This window comes from Notolepis coatsorum (assembly GCF_963971535.1).
Source record: "Notolepis coatsorum genome assembly, chromosome: 10".
NCBI classification, from domain to species: Eukaryota; Metazoa; Chordata; class Actinopteri; order Aulopiformes; family Paralepididae; genus Notolepis; species Notolepis coatsorum.
In genome coordinates, this window is record NC_140174.1 from 4,021,019 (window position 1) to 4,040,766 (window position 19,748).

The following is a 19,748-nucleotide window of genomic DNA, read 5'->3' on the forward strand; positions in this document are numbered from 1 at the left end:
AAAAAAAATGTTTTTTTTTTTTTTTTTTTTTTTTTTTTTATACTTATAACAATTCGATAATTATCGATATCGAGAAATAAAATAAAATTATCATATCGTTATCGCGATATGATTTCTTTCCATATCGCCCAGCCCTACTGCCAATGTGTATTAGTATGAACGACCAGCTAAACTGAAAGCAATGTGGAGCGCTGGGCTCGAACTGACGAACCCAGCGTCTCCAGCATTCGTGGTGAGCGCCTTGCCTACTGCACCACGTAGCCCCCCGCCGTATACTGCATTTTAAACCTAGTGTATAATTCTGTGCTTTTATTTCTTAACCCTTTCACTGCCACACAACAGCCGGTTAACCCTTTCACTGCAACACTACAGAAGGTTAACCCTTTACTACCGTCGGTAGTGTGATAGTAAATGGTTAACCTTCTGTGTAGTGTGGCAGTGAAAGGGTTAATCATTTATTCATTATTCGCTGTCCTTTTTAGTAGTGATGCACCGATGTGAAAATTGTGGCTGTTAACAGATATTAATATTGCTGTTCTGGCCGATACCGATATTTACCGATGTCGATATCTCTGTATAGAAAACACATTTTTATGATAATCAAATAAAGAGCTATTTTCCAAAACGCATTTAAAAAAAAAACGTTTGTAACTTATTTTCAGAAATGACTGATATGTTTTAAAGGGGAACTATCTTATAAATGGCCTCTTTCAGTGTTTAGCATTGTTTCCTAGCTATGTGGACTTATATTAATATGATCTATGTTTCTAATTCTCATATTGGCGCATTCTTCCAATTCTCCTCTCAGAATATTCACCCTCACTGAACTGAGTCATCTGAAAATGTGCTGATTTGTGATGTCAGAGAGACTCGGCTGCATGATAATGTGGCCCCATGTGGCTGCTGAGACTCACACTCCACACAGTTCCCAAAACGGCTTAAGATCTTGAGGTAGAAAAATGCTGTTTTTGAGGACTTGATTAGAAATACAAAACAATGAATTAAAAAAAATTAAAAATTACAGAGGTGTTCCATAGACTCACAGGAATTGTGTAAAAGTGCCCAAATAGTGAAAGAAATAGTCAAATAGTTCCCCATTTAACTATTTAAGGCCAAAACATGTAATTTTTTTTTATTTATTTTTTATATATCAGCCCATATCGGCCCTATCTTGATATCGGACCGACCGATGTGTAAAAAAAACTGCCATATCGTCCGATATATCGTGCATCACTACTTTTTAGTTTTGTTTTCTCATCCCCCTTTTCCTGTCTGCGTGTGTAGGCTGAACGCACCACCCCACGTTCAGAGCGCAAGCGGCGGGACTCGTTCGGGATGTTCGATGGCTACGACAGCTGCAGCGAGGAGTCCACCAGCAGCTCCAGCTCCGAGGACAGTGAGGACGAGGTGGTGCCCTCCTCCGTGCCCGCCAGCCTGCCCATCATCAAGAACAATGGACAGGTCTACACCTACCCAGACGGAAAGGCCGGGATGGGTCAGTAGTACACGGAACGTGTTTGGAATAGTGGTTGATTTGATTTGATATTTTTTATTTTCGTGTCTTACATACAGGTGTATGCCCAGCCCATATGGGCTTACAAGACACATAAATAAGTATATAATAATAATATACTTGACAAATGACATATAGACCAAGATGGCCACAAGAAAAAGAAAATACAATACAACGTAATATAACACAGGCTGTACGCAATGTATGTAAACAAAGAAACAAGAGGAATTCATGTACAATTGTCTCAAGTGCCATGCTTTCTCCAAAAATCCTGCAAAACTGAAGATGTCCTCCCAAAAAAAAAAAAAACTCAACATACAACTCTCAGACTGCCAAAACAAATCCGGATTTACAATTTGAATTTTCTTTATATTTTCTATAAAGATGGTGTTGCAAAGTTTCATGTAAAACTAATTGATATGAAATGTAGAATTAATTGCGTCATTTTTATTTTTTTGCAATAAGCACGAATGAATCAAAGCTTTAGGCTGTGTTGCATGTTGTTGTGGCCTTGTGTTCTAATGGATCCTCTGTGTGTCCTGGCTTCTGTCTTGCAGCCACCTGTGAGATGTGTGGGATGTTGTTGTGGCCTTGTGTTCTAATGGATCCTCTGTGTGTCCTGGCTTCTGTCCTGCAGCCACCTGTGAGATGTGTGGGATGTTGTTGTGGCCTTGTGTTCTAATGGATCCTCTGTGTGTCCTGGCTTCTGTCTCGCAGCCACCTGTGAGATGTGTGGGATGTTGTTGTGGCCTTGTGTTCTAATAGATCCTCTGTGTGTCCTGGCTTCTGTCCTGCAGCCACCTGTGAGATGTGTGGGATGTTGTTGTGGCCTTGTGTTCTAATAGATCCTCTGTGTGTCCTGGCTTCTGTCCTGCAGCCACCTGTGAGATGTGTGGGATGTTGTTGTGGCCTTGTGTTCTAATGGATCCTCTGTGTGTCCTGGCTTCTGTCCTGCAGCCACCTGTGAGATGTGTGGGATGTTGTTGTGGCCTTGTGTTCTAATGGATCCTCTGTGTGTCCTGGCTTCTGTCCTGCAGCCACCTGTGAGATGTGTGGGATGGTCGGAGTACGGGATGCTTTTTACTCTAAAACCAAGCGCTTCTGCAGCGTCTCCTGCTCCCGGAGCTACTCTTCAAACTCCAAGAAGGCCAGCATCCTGGCGAGACTCCAGGTAACACGGATCTGTTCTTTCTGTTTGTAATGACATTGTGTCGGCTCTCTTCATCGCGACGTCTAAAAGAAAAAGAAAACACTTGATCCTATTGCTTCAGTTTGTCCGAGGGAAGCGACAGTTGTGATTGGGGGGGGATCAAGAAAATACGGGGGGCGGGGTTTGAGATAGATCAGTTAGTTGGAGATTAGGGCTGAACGATTAATCGATTTGTGAATCGAAATCGCGATTTGGAATGATGCAAATCGCAAAAGAAAATCACTAAATACTTTTTTTTATTTTTTATATTTAATCAGGAAGTTTGGGAGAGGGAGGTAAGGGGTTTTAGATTGTGTGTTGTGAAGTTTAGACTTCAGAGAGGGAGAGTAAAGTACAGAAAAAAAGGTACCGGTGTCGATTCCCAGGTAAAAAGAAACATTTTCAGGCTCTGTGTCCCGAACAGACCCACCGCGTAGGCCAGATGCAAGCCGCATTTTACAATAAACCTCTGTGGGGCTGCTTAAATTTATTTTGTATTATAATCGCAAATTTTATCGCAAACGCAATATCTGTCACAAAAATCGCAATTAGATTATTTCCCAAAATCGTGCAGCCCTATTGGAGATGGATCAGTTGGGTACGTTGTCAGTTCATGTTGGAGCTAGAGAAAGAAACATCATGAGGGGAAAAAAATTATATATATATATATGTTGTAATAAATATAAACATTTATATTTTGTGTATCTGTAATATATGCTCGCATACAAATGTGAAATAAAAAAATAAACAAGAACAGAAGATGACAGGAGAGATGGGGAGGTTGTAAGCTGGCATATAGTTACAGTTCTTCCATAGTCCACAGTATAAATACTCATGGCACAGCGGGGTGTATTGTCTGTCAGAATGGATGAAAGCACGTACTGTGTCCCCCCCGGTGTTCCTGCATGGCCCCTGTACTGTGTCCCCCCCGGTGTTCCTGCATGGCCCCTGTGATTCAGTCAAGACGCAGGCTCGCCGCTCACTCCACTGGATCTTAGGGCTGTTTCCCCGATGCCTGTTTTTGGGGTTCCAACTTCGTCAGGGTTTTTCGAACGGACGTTCGAACCTTCTTTTTTTAAATAAAAAAATACAATTTAAAATTTAATTTTTTTAATAAATCTTATTTTTATAACACTTAAATCAAATCAAATCAAATTTATTTGTAAGGCCCGACAACACACGTTAATGTCCCCATGGGCCGGACACGTCTTCTTTAAACAAGTCAAGAAGAAACATCACAATAAGTCAAGAAACAAAACAAGAACACCATGAAGTCCAACAAATTTAGAATAAATGCAAAATAAATGAATGAATGCGAACACTCCCAGACGTACCCCACGCGAAGGTAAGGAAAAACTCACTAAAACCTAGCAATAGGAAAAAATGTGCATATGGTGTTCCGTCAGCGTTATTCCTCCGCATGACCTCAGTATCTCAAGAGTGCGTCTCATATGATTGCGTCACGTCGTAGAGGATTTACATTATGAATCGACGTGACTTGACCTTTGACTGACGACACGGATGTAAGTAACTACTATATTAACCGATGTCTGCTTTTCCTCTTGGCAGGGTAAACCCCCGACGAAAAAGGCAAAGGTTTTACAGAAACAGCCTCTCATGGCCAAGTTGGCGGCGTATGCCCAGTATCAAGCGAGTCAGCAGAACCAGGCCAAATTAAAAGCAGGTATGTTAGACACTTTATTTTTACACCTTACTTGCACCATTTTTTTTTTATTTATTTTTTTTTTTCGTTCATGTTTTTTTTATTTTATTGTTTTACATAATAGTTTTAGTTTTTTTGTTTTGCATATATATATATATATATATATATTTTTTTTATGTTTTTAAATAGTACTCATTTGAGTAGTGGAAAAGGGGTAGGATTAAATAAGTGTATACTTCTTCCTACTCCTTTTCGAACATGTAGATTGAGTTGTGTTTTGCTTTTGTTATTGTTTGTTTGTATTCATTGCATGTTCGAAATAAATATTTCAAATAAAAAAAAAATTAAGATTTAAAATCAAATCAATATTTGATCCAATTTTAGCATTTAAAAAAAGTTAGCATTTTGTACTTAATTTAGTACCTTAGTTTGTACTTTAGTTTGTATATTTTGTACAGTGTGTTTGGTCTTTATTCTTTTTACTATTTTTTTTTTTACTATATGAAGCATTCTCAGGGGGCTCATACAGAACCAAGCGTTTCACAGTGTAATGTACATGTACTCTATACGTGACGAATAAAAGTGGAACTTGAACATTATTCAGTGATGTTTTGTGAACACAGTGGTATTTAGATTTTTGAAAGCGACTTAAAAAATGTGACTTAAATTACAATGCGATTTTTTTTCGTTTGTCTCCTCACTCAGTGGTGCCGGTTGAAACCTTCGACTGGGGTCGATACATCTGTAGAAACAACACAGTCGGCGCTCCGGTCAGCTGCTTCAAGCACGTGAGTGAGAAACGCTGGCTGGGGTCAGACCAGGTCTGTCTGCCTCTCTGGTGGTCAGATGCTGTCCATCCATTATGCCAGGGGTTCCCAAACTTTTCAGGCCGGGACCCAGAAAATAAGGCGTCAGAGTGCCGCGGCCCAATGCACATCGTCAGGCTTTTTTTTTCTCCTTTTTTTTTGCCAGGCGACCGATTTTTTTAAGCCAAATATCACTTCAATCCTATTAAGTTAGTTCAAGTTAGTTATTCATTTATATGTGCTATTTATGAGAGGGCTAACTTGTTGCAAAATAATAATGATAATAATAATAGCCTCATTAAAATACTATTGTTGCTTCGGTTGTTTTCAGCGTTTTATGTGCATAATCTGTTATTTAGTTTGAAATGTTCGTTGAAATAAGTAGATTTTTCGTTTTTGTTTATTTATTAAGTTAATATAAAACCATATAGTCACATTTTAGAATACAATAGAATAGAATTTTAGAATACAACTAGAAACACTGTCCTGGCCTGCTTCTATGTTCAGTGGCCTGACAAAAAAAAAGAAAATTGGATTTATTTTTATTTTTTGGAAATCATCTCGCAGCCCTCCCGTGGCTGCTCGCGCCCCACCTTTGGGTCGCGACCCCGACTTTGGGAACCACTGCATTATGCCATTGACGGCTGAACTAGACCTTTACAGTTGACCTTTTGGGCCCCTTGTTGCCGTCCTCCAGGCCCCGATGGGGACGTGCTGGGGAGACATCGAGGAGGGGGTCCGCGTCGAGGTCCTCAACTCGGACACCAACATCTCCACCAAGGTCTACTGGATAGCGGCGATCATGAAGATAGCAGGTACAGACGCAAATATCTGTCCGTCTTGATTCCTGTCATTTGGACGTCTTCTTAGAGTGTAGATTCTATATCTGTACACATCCCTTAGATTAGATTAGATTAAAATGTATTGTCATTATACAGCACAAGTACCGTTCCAACGAGAAGAAGTTTAGCATCCAATCGGAGTGCAAATGTAGCAGTAAAGTGCAATAGTAATATACTGGTGATTATTAACTGGGTATAAAATATACAAGTTGGTACTACTGAGTGTAGTGCTAATCAGATGTATACAGAGTTGTAGTATAATATGTACAGTGATACAGGTATAAAGATAGTATGGTAGTAAACTAGCGTAACTAGTAAGAGTAGGATATGTACAGATATAGATGAAGTATCTACAGATTATGTAAAAGGACATTGGTATCAAAACTACAAGGATTACATTCCTACACAGGCCATAAAATCATTCATTCACAAATTACATTATACAAAGTTACAACCATAATCAAATAAACAACAAGGCATACCTCTCCAAGGAATGTAAACCGAGAAGGTCCTTTCTTCCGTTTAAAACACACAATCAATACATGAGGATACAAAAGGATAAAAAGTCGCGACGCACAGGAATACAAAGGCGATACAAAAAGATGCACCAAACGTTCCTGCTGCCGACTACATCACTTGACAGGCGCTTCCAACTGTACTGATTAACGGTGCGCCACTAGGGACAGATTTATGTAGGCCTACGGGTATCGAACTCGGGTAAAATCCCACACGTCATTTCAAGGCATGCTGAATATTATTTAGTAAACGGCAAAGGATATTGTCTAGACAGGTTTAATCTCAAGTGGTCCGTTACAGCACTATTACTCAGTAGTACTAATTTATATATTTTATACCCAGTTTAGTCACCTGTACATTGTATATTACTATTGCACTTTACTGCAACATTTGCACTCTGGTTGGATGCTAAACCTTAACCGATTCGCGGCCAACCACGTATTTATATACGGGTTGAGCTTGTTTTTTGTTTTTATTCCATTCTAATATCCCGGATGTTGTCACAGAGCTGTGTGTTGGCTGAAAAAGGCATATCGGGACTCCGAAAGTGCAGTACCGGCCAGATCCTGGTATCGGCGCTGTCTCGATAATGCAGTTTCCCCCTGTTGCAGACCGGGTGTCACTTTTGGTTAGCTTTTCTGTTAGCCTAAAGCTATGGCTTTACCAGATCGCCTGGAATACTTTTTGCGACGCCGAATTCGGTATGCAGTAAAGGAATATAGCATCAGCCAATGGACATATCGATCTACCAGATGGCGATCAAATAACTGGGAAATTCTTTTTGGAATCCAACCGGCCACAGGTAAGAGCGATTCGATGTAAATTTCAGTCTGATCGGGCCTTGTTCTCATAGCCATCCACCCGGTCAGCGTATGATGTTGCAATAACGAATGCCGTTATTGGTAATCAATAATCAGAAACGACTTCCCCCCCCCCCCCCCCCCCCCCCCCTTTCATGCATTCATGGTGGAACATGATACTGATCATATGCATTTAGATTTTTAACTCTAGCTTGTGTAGGGCCGAAACGCCATTGATTTAACGTTATTACCTTAGCGCCCTGTAACTAGCTTTGCAGGAATTACCCCAGATCATTGACAATGACAATGGAGACATGGCAATAATATAAAATATAGATTTAGCTCTACAAACAACCTCACGCACAGTGAAAACTTGTAATGAAAAGCTGGCCTCATAGAGTGGGATTAGACGGGCCCCAATGGCCCCGAATGTGTTAAGAAAAAAAGGAAAAAAACATAACTGGATGTTTTTGTATACGGTAGTATAGTTAGGATAGCAGTGTGACATAGGGCAGAACTGTATATTGTATAGAAAGTGTACATAGGACTCATTGCCTTTTGTATTTGATCTTAGTATTTTTATCACGTCTATTTTATTTCTATTCTATTTTATTCTTTTCTATTATTATTATTTGTATTTTTTGCACGAACGAAGCGGGCATGGCCACCTTCATTTCACTATAATGTCTTGTGTATGTATGTGATGAATAAACCTCTTGAATCTTGAAAGCCTCTTCCTGTTGTACTGTACCCAGGCTGTATAATGTCAATAAATTAGAATCTAATCCAAGGGATATGTACAGATGATAGATATATTATCTAAACTCGAAGAAGACCTCCAACAATATACATGCATATTATACACAATGAATTAGAATAGAATCTGAATCTTATCTAGTACACGTTGTCGTGTGTGTGATTGAACGCTCTGTGTTCGCTCCGCAGGGTTCAAGGCTCTCTTGCGGTACGAGGGCTTCGACAGCGACAGCAGCAAGGACTTCTGGTGTAACCTGTGTGTCCCGGAGGTCCACCCCGTGGGCTGGTGTGCCACCAGCGGGAAGCCTCTGGTGCCTCCAAGAAGTGAGGAGCGCTCTTAGGGCTTGTGTCCATAGCGGACGTTTTTTTTCAAGGCGGACCGCTTTGAAAAAAAGGGGAAAAAAAGCTCAGAGCGTTTTCCTGGGTCTCGCGACTGCCGCGGCTCCGCCCCTTCCTCGATGTTGATTACCTTGATGAGCGCGCTCCTTTCCAAAAGTTGAACTCGTTTTTAAACTTTATGTGCTGGGAGCGCTCCGCCCAAAAACGCTGCCGCCGAGAGCTCATAAACGCGAGGCGCGGCGCTGGGAAGAGGAGCGCGCCTGTCGCGCCTGTAGCATAGAAATGAATGACGGGAAGGAGCTGACGACTCATAAAACGTCCGCTATGGACACAAGCCCTTAATCAACCAGTAACATGGAGGGGGAGTGATGTATATCCTGGTTATTATGGTGTAAATCCTCCAACCGCTGCACAATACGCTTTGATTGATTGAACAGATTGCAGAATGGGTACAATAATACAGGACGGCTCAATACACACAATTGTTAAGGGGATGCAGACCAGAGAAAGACTTTCGTCTTGTTTACATCAGGGTCCCCCATTTTCAATTCATCATAACATTTATGACACACACGACATGCAAATATACAGTACTGTTTATTTACAGACAGAGTTTCAAAAAGAGAATATATACATTTGAGGGGGAGGAAACTGTACATTGGGGGGGGGGGGGGGGGGTTTGGACATTTACCGGGGCCAGTTTCGAATTGCGGCCTCCCGTAGGTGCTTTTTTAGAGCCGTTTTGAAGGAGGGTAGGGAATCACATTATTATTTTACGGCTGTGGGTAGGGCGTTCCACATTGATGTGGCATAATTGCAAAACGTGTTTTAGTCCCTTGTTTGAGCCGAATCTGGGCGGTAACGATGTAACTGGAGCGTATTCCCGCTCCTCCCAGGCAGCATGTCCAAAGTGTCCTTGAGCAAGACACTTAACCCCTAGCTGCTCCCGATGAGCAGGTCGGCACCTTGCGTGGTCGCCTCCGCCGTCGGTGTGTGAGTGTGTGAGTGAACGGGTCAAATGTGAGGAACAAATTGTAAAGCGCTTTGGATAAAAGCTGCTATATAAATGCACCATTTGCCACTTCTTTTTACCATTTACAATAACCATGATATTGCATGACTTTGAGCATGTTATTGCTTTTATACAAGATTGTTGACGTTTTGTGGGTTTTGATCATTCTATTTTGTAGCTAGCTAACAAAAAAAAGTGCAGCAGTTACAATTAGGTTTAGGTACCGTTCACATTTGAACCAATACCGGTACCAGTTCCTCGGATTCGGTATCGGTACCCAACGGTACCTTTTCTTCCGGTACATAAAAAATAAAGGCCATACCTCATCTGACCATCCTCTGTAAATATGATCAAACTCCTCTGACTTCGTCTGGTCTTTACAAGAGACGGGACAGTAATATATATATATATTTGTGGAAAAGGCTCCCTCTTGTCTAGTATACTGGGGCGACAGTGGCTCGGGAGGTAGAGCAGTCGTCTGGCAATCCGGAGGTTCCCGATTCGATTCCCGCTCCTCCCGGGCAGCGTGTCGATGTGTCCTTGAGCAAGACACTTAACCCCCTAACTGCTCCCGATGAGCAGGTCGGCACCTTGCGTGGTCGCCTCCGCCGTCGCTGTGTGAATGTGTGAGTGAATGGGTAAGATGTGAGGAACAAATTGTAAAGCGCTTTGGATAGATTTACCATTTAGTATATTACACTCTTATACTAAACATGTTGATCTACTGTGAATTGGTACTCTGTAGTACTGATGTAATTCAATCTGTACCCTTAAAAGTACAGAGTTTGGTACCCAACCCTAGTTACAATTCAACAGATGGTCTAGTGAACGAATGGGATGCTAACAAGTCCGGTCACATGTTCCTGTATCATGGTTTTAAGCACTGGTGAAATAATGGCCATTGTCCACAGCATACAACAGGCCTTAAGAAGCCATGGAGTGTGAAGCACTGAGCTGTGGCAGTAAAGGGCTAATTGCAGCGGTGGTTCTGTGTTCTCCCTTCTAGCGATACAACACAAGTACTCTAACTGGAAAGCCTTTCTCGTGAAGCGCCTCACTGGAGCTAAAACACTGCCACCTGACTTCACTACCAAGGTGAGATCATTTGATAATTTCCCTATTTTGATGTTTACCTTTTGTCTTTTTTTAAAAAAGTATTTGGGTTTTAATTTCCTTAACTTGCCTACTATGGTAGAACATTCATGTTTTTAACAGACATTAGCTCTCTGTGTGTTTTGGTGACACAATGCTGTCTCAGGTCGCTTTCAGTTTGGTGGACTCGTGCGATTTGGGGGGTGAAGTTGCAACATTGTTGCATTCTTCATTTGGTTCGGTTTGCTTTCACACGTCAATTTGTCAAGTGCACCAAACGTTCTGAACAATGTCACGCGGTCGAAAAGGGCGCTCGTCTAGTGGATATATAGAATCCCCAAAACGGGCTTCGGGGACAGCTCTACAGCGCGCACACACACACACCACATTATTCTGCGAAGCAGCCCAGCGCACACACACACACACACCACATTATTCTGCGAAGCAGCCCAGCGCACACACACACCACATTATTCTGCGAAGCAGCCCAGCACACACACACACACACCACATTATTCTGCGAAGCAGCCCAGCCCAGCACACACACACACACCACATTATTTTGCGAAGCAGCCCAGCCCAGCACACACACACACACCACATTATTCTGCGAAGCAGCCCAGCCCAGCACACACACACACACACCACATTATTCTGCGAAGCAGCCCAGCCCAGCACACACACACACACACCACATTATTCTGCGAAGCAGCCCAGCCCAGCACACACACACACCACATTATTCTGCGAAGCAGCCCAGCCCAGCGCACACACACACACACACACACCACATTATTCTGCGAAGCAGCCCAGCCCAGCGCACACACACACACACCACATTATTCCCCAGAGCAGCCCAGCCCAGCGCACACACATTATTCTCATATATTGCTGAAATGCTGACGCAGTTTTTTTTTACTTTGATGTGACATTGGTCGATTGTTCGATTGAAGCTCATTGCCATCATTCTCTCGCTAAACAACTTGTACACCTTGTTGTGTTTGTGAGTGGCCACAAGCAGCTGTTTAATGAGCTCGTCTGACCATATCTCTATCGGGGCTTTTACCTCCTCATTCACCCACGTCTGTCCACGACACATGTTCCACGCGTGCTTGTTTTGCAGTGCGCGCTGCGGTGTTTGTTTTGTTTCCTTCTACTCAAGATGCACAGTTTATCGGGTCACTTCCTAATATTTGGTCTTGCGTTTGGTCCGATGAGCATTCACACCACAAAAGGACGCACCAGGGTTCACTTGGAAGCGAACCGAGACCTACGTTTTCAGGCGGACCAGAGTTTGCTTTTTTGGTCCGCACCAGAGTTTGAATGAGCTTTCACACCACCCCCAAACCAAGCGGACTATCCGAGGAAACGAACTCTGATGCGTTTTTTAAAGCAGACCAAACGGCTCTGGTGTGAATGCGACCTCGGATATCCATTGCGATGTGACACGCTAGCTTCCTGTTTATATCTAGCAGACTGTAAATAAAATGGTTACACATGTTCTCTCAAAATCAACTACTTATCAGAAGGATATCACTTACATTAGCTCAGTTATACACTCTTGACGGCCCAGCACTAGTACGATCAACCTCCATAGTTTGCAGGGAAGGACAGATCTACGCAGAGATATTTAATCTCCAGCCTGCCATTCTGGATAAAAGCTGTTTGGAATCTGGCTTTCGAGCGCATCCACGTTGAATTCAAAGGGGTTGAGTTTTCGCCAGGGCTGTCTTAAATACTTAGAAGCTTCGTTCGATGGGCATGGGATTGGAATATGAAAATAAAATTTGAATATATATATAAATACATTTATTATTTATTTTGTGTGTGTGCAAAATCAACTCTGCGTCTCTTTGTTAACTACAACAAGCAATGCCGTTTGTTATTTAAGACGAGGTCGGACTCGGCACCGACAGATTTGTGTTCATTGTGCTGCTTTTATAAATAAAGCCTCAAATGACGGCTTACAATATTTCATGAAAGCAAAGTGTTTAGTTTGTCTAAGATTTAAAAAGGTTTAAACTTTACAGCACTGACAAAGTTGAACAAAGTGCTGTACAAGTCCCACAACATACCGGTAATTAAAAAAAAAAAAAATTATAATAATAATAATTTATTATTATTTTTTATCTCTAAGCTTCGAATTAAAACCGAATCTCGGCCCCCGAAGCTTCGAATTTCAAAAAAAAATCGAAGGTCAGCCCTAGTTTACGCGCATGGAGTCCTCAGACCCCTGGCGGCTTGGGAGCAGCAGGTCTCTGTAGGGCCGCTGTCCCCCAGTAGAGAGAGGGTACAGAACCCAACCTTAAAGCCACGTCCTCCTCCCTGTTCCAGGGTCTCTGTAGGGGCCGCTGTCCCCCAGTAGAGAGAGGGTACAGAACCCAACCTTAAGGCCACGTCCTCCTCCCTGTTCCAGGGTCTCTGTAGGGGCCGCTGTCCCCCAGTAGAGAGAGGGTACAGAACCCAACCTTAAAGCCACGTCCTCCTCCCTGTTCCAGGGTCTCTGTAGGGGCCGCTGTCCCCCAGTAGAGAGAGGGTACAGAACCCAACCTTAAGGCCACGTCCTCCTCCCTGTTCCAGGGTCTCTGTAGGGGCCGCTGTCCCCCAGTAGAGAGAGGGTACAGAACCCAACCTTAAAGCCACGTCCTCCTCCCTGTTCCAGGGTCTCTGTAGGGGCCGCTGTCCCCCAGTAGAGAGAGGGTACAGAACCCAACCTTAAGGCCACGTCCTCCTCCCTGTTCCAGGGTCTCTGTAGGGGCCGCTGTCCCCCAGTAGAGAGAGGGTACAGAACCCAACCTTAAAGGCCATGGTCCTCCCTGTTCCCAGGTGACCGAGAACCTGCAGTTTCCCTTTAAGAAGCTGATGCGCGTGGAGGTGGTGGACAAGAACCACCTGTGCCGGACGCGGGTGGCCCTGGTGGAGCTGGTGACGGGCGGGCGCCTCCGGCTGGTCTACGAGGAGAGCCAGGACGGCTCGGACGACTTCTGGTGCCACATGTACAGCCCGCTCATCCACAACATCGGCTGGTCCCGCAGCATCGGACACCGCTTCAAGAGATCCGGTAGGTGGTCCCGGGCCGGCCGGCGCCGTGGCGTGGCGTGGGGGAACGAGGTGGTGTTTTGGTGATCGCCGCCGCGTTTCATCTGCTGCAGCTCTGATGGTGACGTTTCTTTTGTGTGTTTATTACTGTGATTCACGAGGACGGTTGTTGGGAATGTTTTTAAACCTAAACGTCTGCATCGTCCCGCGAGTTCGTCTCCTGGGCCACTTGAAAGTATATGCAAATAATTAACATTATATTATTCAGTGAGGTAGTCTTGTATTTAGCGTAACATTTCCACATTCTTGACATGCGACGGCTTCAGATTTTATTTGCCATATTATGCAACGAGTCCAATGGGATTCCTACACTCCGTTTGCTCCACGGCATAAAGTAATAAAAAGCTACAATTAACAGAATAAAAAACAATCTGTTTATATTAGGGATGTCAAAATGAATGCTTTAACTTTGGAGATTAATTTAAATTATTTAAAGCGTTAAAATAAATGTATCTAGATTAATCTATGGAGTGAAAAATCTTCAACGTTGTGAACTTTCAGCAGTATATTTGCTTGTTCTTTTTTTCCATCGACTCATGCACCTTTTTGAAAATCATCTGACATGACGATGGAACACATTTTTGTTGTTAATATGATTTATATTACTATTAAAATAGTATTTGAATCTAAATATACTTTCTTTGTGTTGATTTTATATTAATTCCATGATTTTACTCAAGTAAATATCTGTTACAAGCTTTGGTCTTAAGTCGAAAAATGCAATTTTTTATCTAGATTAATTACAGAAAATTGTGAGATTAATTAGTTACTTTTTTTTAATCTATTGACGGCACTAATTTATATACAATATAAATCTGCGGTATGTGCAATAACACAAGTACAAGTAAATAAAAATAAGTACACATTAGACAAGTTAACAACTAAATAAAATAAATAAGTAAAATGCACAGAAGAACATACAATTATTGATGCAGTAAAAATATAAAAACAAATCCAGTTTAACCCAACGAGTCATTGTCATCCTATAAAAACATGAACCAAAAGCAAACTCTCTATAAGCGTCCAATCAACACAACTAAACAAACAAAGAAAATGAAACAACCTAGTCATCAAACTTAATAACTGCATCTTCAGTCTCTTGTTGAACAATATTTCCTTTTTTTCTTTGCGGATATCAAGAGGTAAATGATTCCAAACAACGGCTCTATAAAGCACTGTTCTTTAACACTTTGAGTGCCGACGACGTGTTATGTCGGTATTTCATGCCCTCCGTTGAGTGCAGACGACGCAATTTTTTTTTTTCTTTTTTTTCTTAGCGATCTGAATTCATATTTCATCAACCGAGTCTCCCGTTGGTACAGCAGCCCCTCTAGGAGCTCCGATGGGAAAATACCGCCCCCTATCGTCTATCCCTGTGTAACGGCAGGCCATTCGATTATACTGGTGGATGTGTGGTGGATGTGTGGGGGGGGGAGCCTACTGGTTCCACTATGCTGGCGAGCCGTCTGATCAAGAGGGAAGTGATCGCGAGATGGAAATATATATGGAATATATATTTACAGCAGCCAATAATCAATCAATAAACGTGATCGATATTTGGAATGGCGATCAGGAATTGGAATAATCTTTTTGGAGAACATCTGATCTAAGGTAAGGAATCTATGTTACCAGTCTTGGGGTAATCGGAGCTGTTTTGACCTATATCTCAGTGTGTCCCGTATGTGTGTGTGTGTGATGTTGAGGAAATGAGGTCATCGATTTCTCAGCTCGCTTCTATAGCGTGCATAAGTACACATATACTATCGATAATCTAGCGTTTATTTGAAAACGATTCATAAATAGGCCGACAAATGACAACGTGTCTAGTGTATTCGAGAATATTCCAATAAATGCCGTTTATGAGGGAATCTTTATATTTTCCGGAAATTTGAGAAAACGATAGCTTTTCGAAATGCTATAAAAAGGATATGAACCGATTTAAAAAATAAAATAAAAATCCGTTTCGACAATGTTGACTACAAACAAGTAATTGATAAGCGACGGGCAGATTAGACACATAGCCATAAATTATGCGTTTTTAACGCTAACATTGAAGTGGATGGCGGCATTCAAGGGGGTAAAAAGGAAAACACGGCCGGCATTGAAAGTGTTAAAGCTGGTTAGCCGTAAGAGTCTCGGGTATCAAATTAGTCCCCAAATAATTGTGCCGCTGCTACTGAGCATGGCATTAGCTACGGATAACTCTATTACTCCCCAATAATGTCCCCTCAGAGCGCACTTGGGTAATCCCCGGAGCGAACACAATCCTGTAAGAGCCTGTTGTGAGCTCGGCGTGTTGTCTGAGGTGGCTTCATTACCCCGGCCCTCTCGTTTGGACGCAGGCGTTTAAGCAACAATTTTGCTCTGTGCTGGTCCAGGGTAATTCAGATATAAATTCACTGAGCTGAATTCTCCTAGGAATACAGTTGTAATGCAGAAAGCTTTGTTAGCATTCGCTTCAGACTCTTTAAGAGTACCGGAGAATAAGTCTGGTGATTTCTCTCTATTGTTATAGTTTGATAGACTGTTAGATTAGATTAAAATGTATCGTCATTCATTATACAGCACAAGTACAGTACAACGGAAATAAGTTTGGCATCCAACCAGAGTGCAAATGTAGCAGGAAAGTGCAACCGCAATATACAATGGTACAGGTGGTTAAACTGGGTATAACATATACAAATTAGTATAATGTTACTTATTAAGTCCTCACAATCCTTTGTGTTGTGTTCACTTCAGCACCATGCAACGATGCAGATGTCTCATAAGGCTTGCTCGTGTCATCGGGCTGTAATACACCATTTGACGTTGAAAAGAGTACATGGGGCAAGATACCAGCAAATGTGTCACTGTTTGAATACTCATGAAGCGGACTTTTATTATATGTATGTATTGTTGAAAATCCTGGACCATCAGCATGAAAAAATTATGGTTTTTCAGATGTGTCAAAGAAAATCGATGGTCAAGTTGATGCCCCCGCACAACTGTTCCAGAAGGTGATACTATATATATACACACACACACACACACACACACACTTATTATTGTCATTGATCATTATCTTTTACATTTGCAAATGTCTTTCCTTCCTCGTCATCAATTATAAATAAGTCTCACTCTCTCCTCCTCTCCTTTTATATAACGTCACTAACCAACTCTTATTGTCAAAATGAAATGTTGTTCTCCTCGCGTTGGCCTTCTTCTCCCAGCCCGGTGGTGTAACGCGTTGCCTTCACTGTGTGCTGTGTGTCGGTGTGCAGGTGAGGGACGTGGACCAGAGCGGCGACTGGTTCAAGGATGGGATGAAGATGGAGGCCATTGACCCTCTCAACCTCTCCGCTATATGTATAGGCACTGTAAGAAAGGTGAGCCTGGTTCTTCTTTCTTAACTTTCTCAAGTTCCCCCGGCTGTTTTGAGAGAGCTAGTTTCTGCTCTGTACCTGGTGCTAACTGAAGCTAGTTTCTGCTCTGTGTACCTGGTACTAACTAACTGAAGCTAGTTTCTGCTCTGTGTACCTGGTGCTAACTGAAGCTAGTTTCTGCTCTGTGTACCTAGTACTAACTGAAGCTAGTTTCTGCTCTGTGTAGGTACTAACTGAAGCTAGTTTCTGCTCTGTGTACCTGGTACTAACTGAAGCTAGTTTCTGCTCTGTGTACCTGCCTGGTGCTAACTGAAGCTAGTTTCTGCTCTGTGTACCTGGTACTAACTGAAGCTAGTTCCTGCTCTGTGTACCTGGTACTAACTGAAGCTAGTTTCTGCTCTGTGTACCTGGTACTAACTGAAGCTAGTTCCTGCTCTGTGTACCTGGTACTAACTGAAGCTAGTTTCGGCTCTGTGTACCTGGTGCTAACTGAAGCTCGTTTCTGCTCTGTGTACCTGGTACTAACTGAAGCTAGTTTCTGCTCTGTGTACCTGGTGCTAACTGAAGCTAGTTTCTGCTCTGTGTAGGTGCTAACTGAAGCTAGTTTCTGCTCTGTGTAGGTACTAACTGAAGCTAGTTTCTGCTCTGTGTACCTGGTGCTAACTGAAGCTAGTTTCTGCTCTGTGTAGGTACTAACTGAAGCTAGTTTCTGCTCTGTGTACCTGGTGCTAACTGAAGCTAGTTTCTGCTCTGTGTACCTGGTACTAACTAAAGCTAGTTTCTGCTCTGTGTACCTGGTACTAACTGAAGCTAGTTTCTGCTCTGTAGAGGTACTAACTGAAGCTAGTTTCTGCTCTGTGTACCTGGTACTAACTAAAGCTAGTTTCTGCTCTGTGTACCTGGTACTAACTGAAGCTAGTTTCTGCTCTGTGTAGGTACTAACTGAAGCTAGTTTCTGCTCTGTGTACCTGGTGCTAACTGAAGCTAGTTTCTGCTCTGTGTACCTGGTACTAACTGAAGCTAGTTTCTGCTCTGTAGAGGTACTAACTGAAGCTAGTTTCTGCTCTGTGTACCTGGTACTAACTGAAGCTAGTTTCTGCTCTGTAGAGGTACTAACTGAAGCTAGTTTCTGCTCTGTGTACCTGGTACTAACTGAAGCTAGTTTCTGCTCTGTGTACCTGGTGCTAACTGAAGCTAGTTTCTGCTCTGTGTACCTGGTGCTAACTGAAGCTAGTTTCTGCTCTGTGTACCTGGTACTAACTGAAGCTAGTTTCTGCTCTGTAGAGGTGCTAACTGAAGCTAGTTTCTGCTCTGTGTACCTGGTACTAACTGAAGCTAGTTTCTGCTCTGTGTACCTGGTACTAACTGAAGCTAGTTTCTGCTCTGTGTACCTGGTGCTAACTGAAGCTAGTTTCTGCTCTTTAGAGGTACTAACTGAAGCTAGTTTCTGCTCTGTGTACCTGGTGCTAACTGAAGCTAGTTTCTGCTCTGTGTACCTGGTGCTAACTGAAGCTAGTTCCTGCTCTGTGTAGGTACTAACTGAAGCTAGTTCCTGCTCTGTGTACCTGGTGCTAACTGAAGCTAGTTTCTGCTCTGTGTACCTGGTGCTAACTGAAGCTAGTTTCTGCTCTGTGTACCTGGTGCTAACTGAAGCTAGTTTCTGCTCTGTGTACCTGGTGCTAACTGAAGCTAGTTTCTGCTCTGTGTACCTGTAACTAACTGAAGCTAGTTTCTGCTCTGTGTACCTGGTGCTAACTGAAGCTAGTTTCTGCTCTGTGTACCTGGTACTAACTGAAGCTAGTTTCTGCTCTGTGTACCTGGTGCTAACTGAAGCTAGTTTCTGCTCTGTGTACCTGCCTGGTGCTAACTGAAGCTAGTTTCTGCTCTGTGTACCTGGTACTAACTGAAGCTAGTTTCTGCTCTGTGTAGGTACTAACTGAAGCTAGTTTCTGCTCTGTGTACCTGGTGCTAACTGAAGCTAGTTTCTGCTCTGTGTACCTGGTGCTAAGTACTGAAGCTAGTTTCTGCTCTGTGTACCTGGTACTAACTGAAGCTAGTTTCTGCTCTGTGTACCTGGTACTAACTGAAGCTAGTTTCTGCTCTGTGTAGGTACTAACTGAAGCTAGTTTCTGCTCTGTGTAGGTACTAACTGAAGCTAGTTTCTGCTCTGTGTAGGTGTTGGCAGACGGGTACCTCATGATCGGGATCGATGGTTCGGAGGCGGTGGACGGCTCAGACTGGTTCTGTTACCACAGCACTTCCCCCTCCATCTTCCCCGCTGGCTTCTGTGAAATCAACGAAATTGAACTAACGCCCCCCAGAGGTACGAACAAGTTGTCTCACACACACACACACACACACACACACACACACACACACACACACACACACACACACACACACACACACACACACACACACACACACACACACACACTTATCTGCGCCAATTTTCAACTGGAACAACTTGATGCCTCTTTACCAGGGATGCTCGGGGGAAGGGTCAAAGGCCAAAGCATAACATGGGTGGAGGGGTGAAGAATATGTCTGGAATTTTACAAATTAAAAAAGTCTCATGTGTTTGGACCTTTTTAATAATCAAATGATCTAAAAGAAATCAAGCCTGAAATAGAAATAAATTGCACCAAATGGACTTGACCCTACTCTGGACGCCATGTGAGCGGTGGGCCTGCGACGGGCCGCCCTGCTGCTCTGTAACCACTGGGGTTCTTCTCAAACCTGTCCTCCGCCAGCGGAGC

At 42.9% G+C, this 19,748-nt stretch overlaps 1 protein-coding gene across 1 annotated transcript in view; it reads left to right on the plus strand.

Annotated features, from left to right (window-relative positions):
- Window positions 1–19,748, plus strand: part of mbtd1 (mbt domain containing 1) — a 32,153-nt gene that overhangs the window by 3,044 nt on the left and 9,361 nt on the right. Inside the window, exons 2-12 of the mRNA XM_084323559.1 lie at window positions 1,285–1,495; window positions 2,551–2,684; window positions 4,272–4,386; window positions 5,071–5,153; window positions 5,869–5,986; window positions 8,275–8,409; window positions 10,443–10,531; window positions 13,355–13,589; window positions 16,568–16,623; window positions 16,888–16,992; window positions 19,165–19,312. Coding sequence (XP_084179685.1) covers window positions 1,285–1,495; window positions 2,551–2,684; window positions 4,272–4,386; window positions 5,071–5,153; window positions 5,869–5,986; window positions 8,275–8,409; window positions 10,443–10,531; window positions 13,355–13,589; window positions 16,568–16,623; window positions 16,888–16,992; window positions 19,165–19,312 — 1,429 coding nt within the window. The remainder of the gene's footprint in view (window positions 1–1,284; window positions 1,496–2,550; window positions 2,685–4,271; window positions 4,387–5,070; window positions 5,154–5,868; window positions 5,987–8,274; window positions 8,410–10,442; window positions 10,532–13,354; window positions 13,590–16,567; window positions 16,624–16,887; window positions 16,993–19,164; window positions 19,313–19,748) is intronic.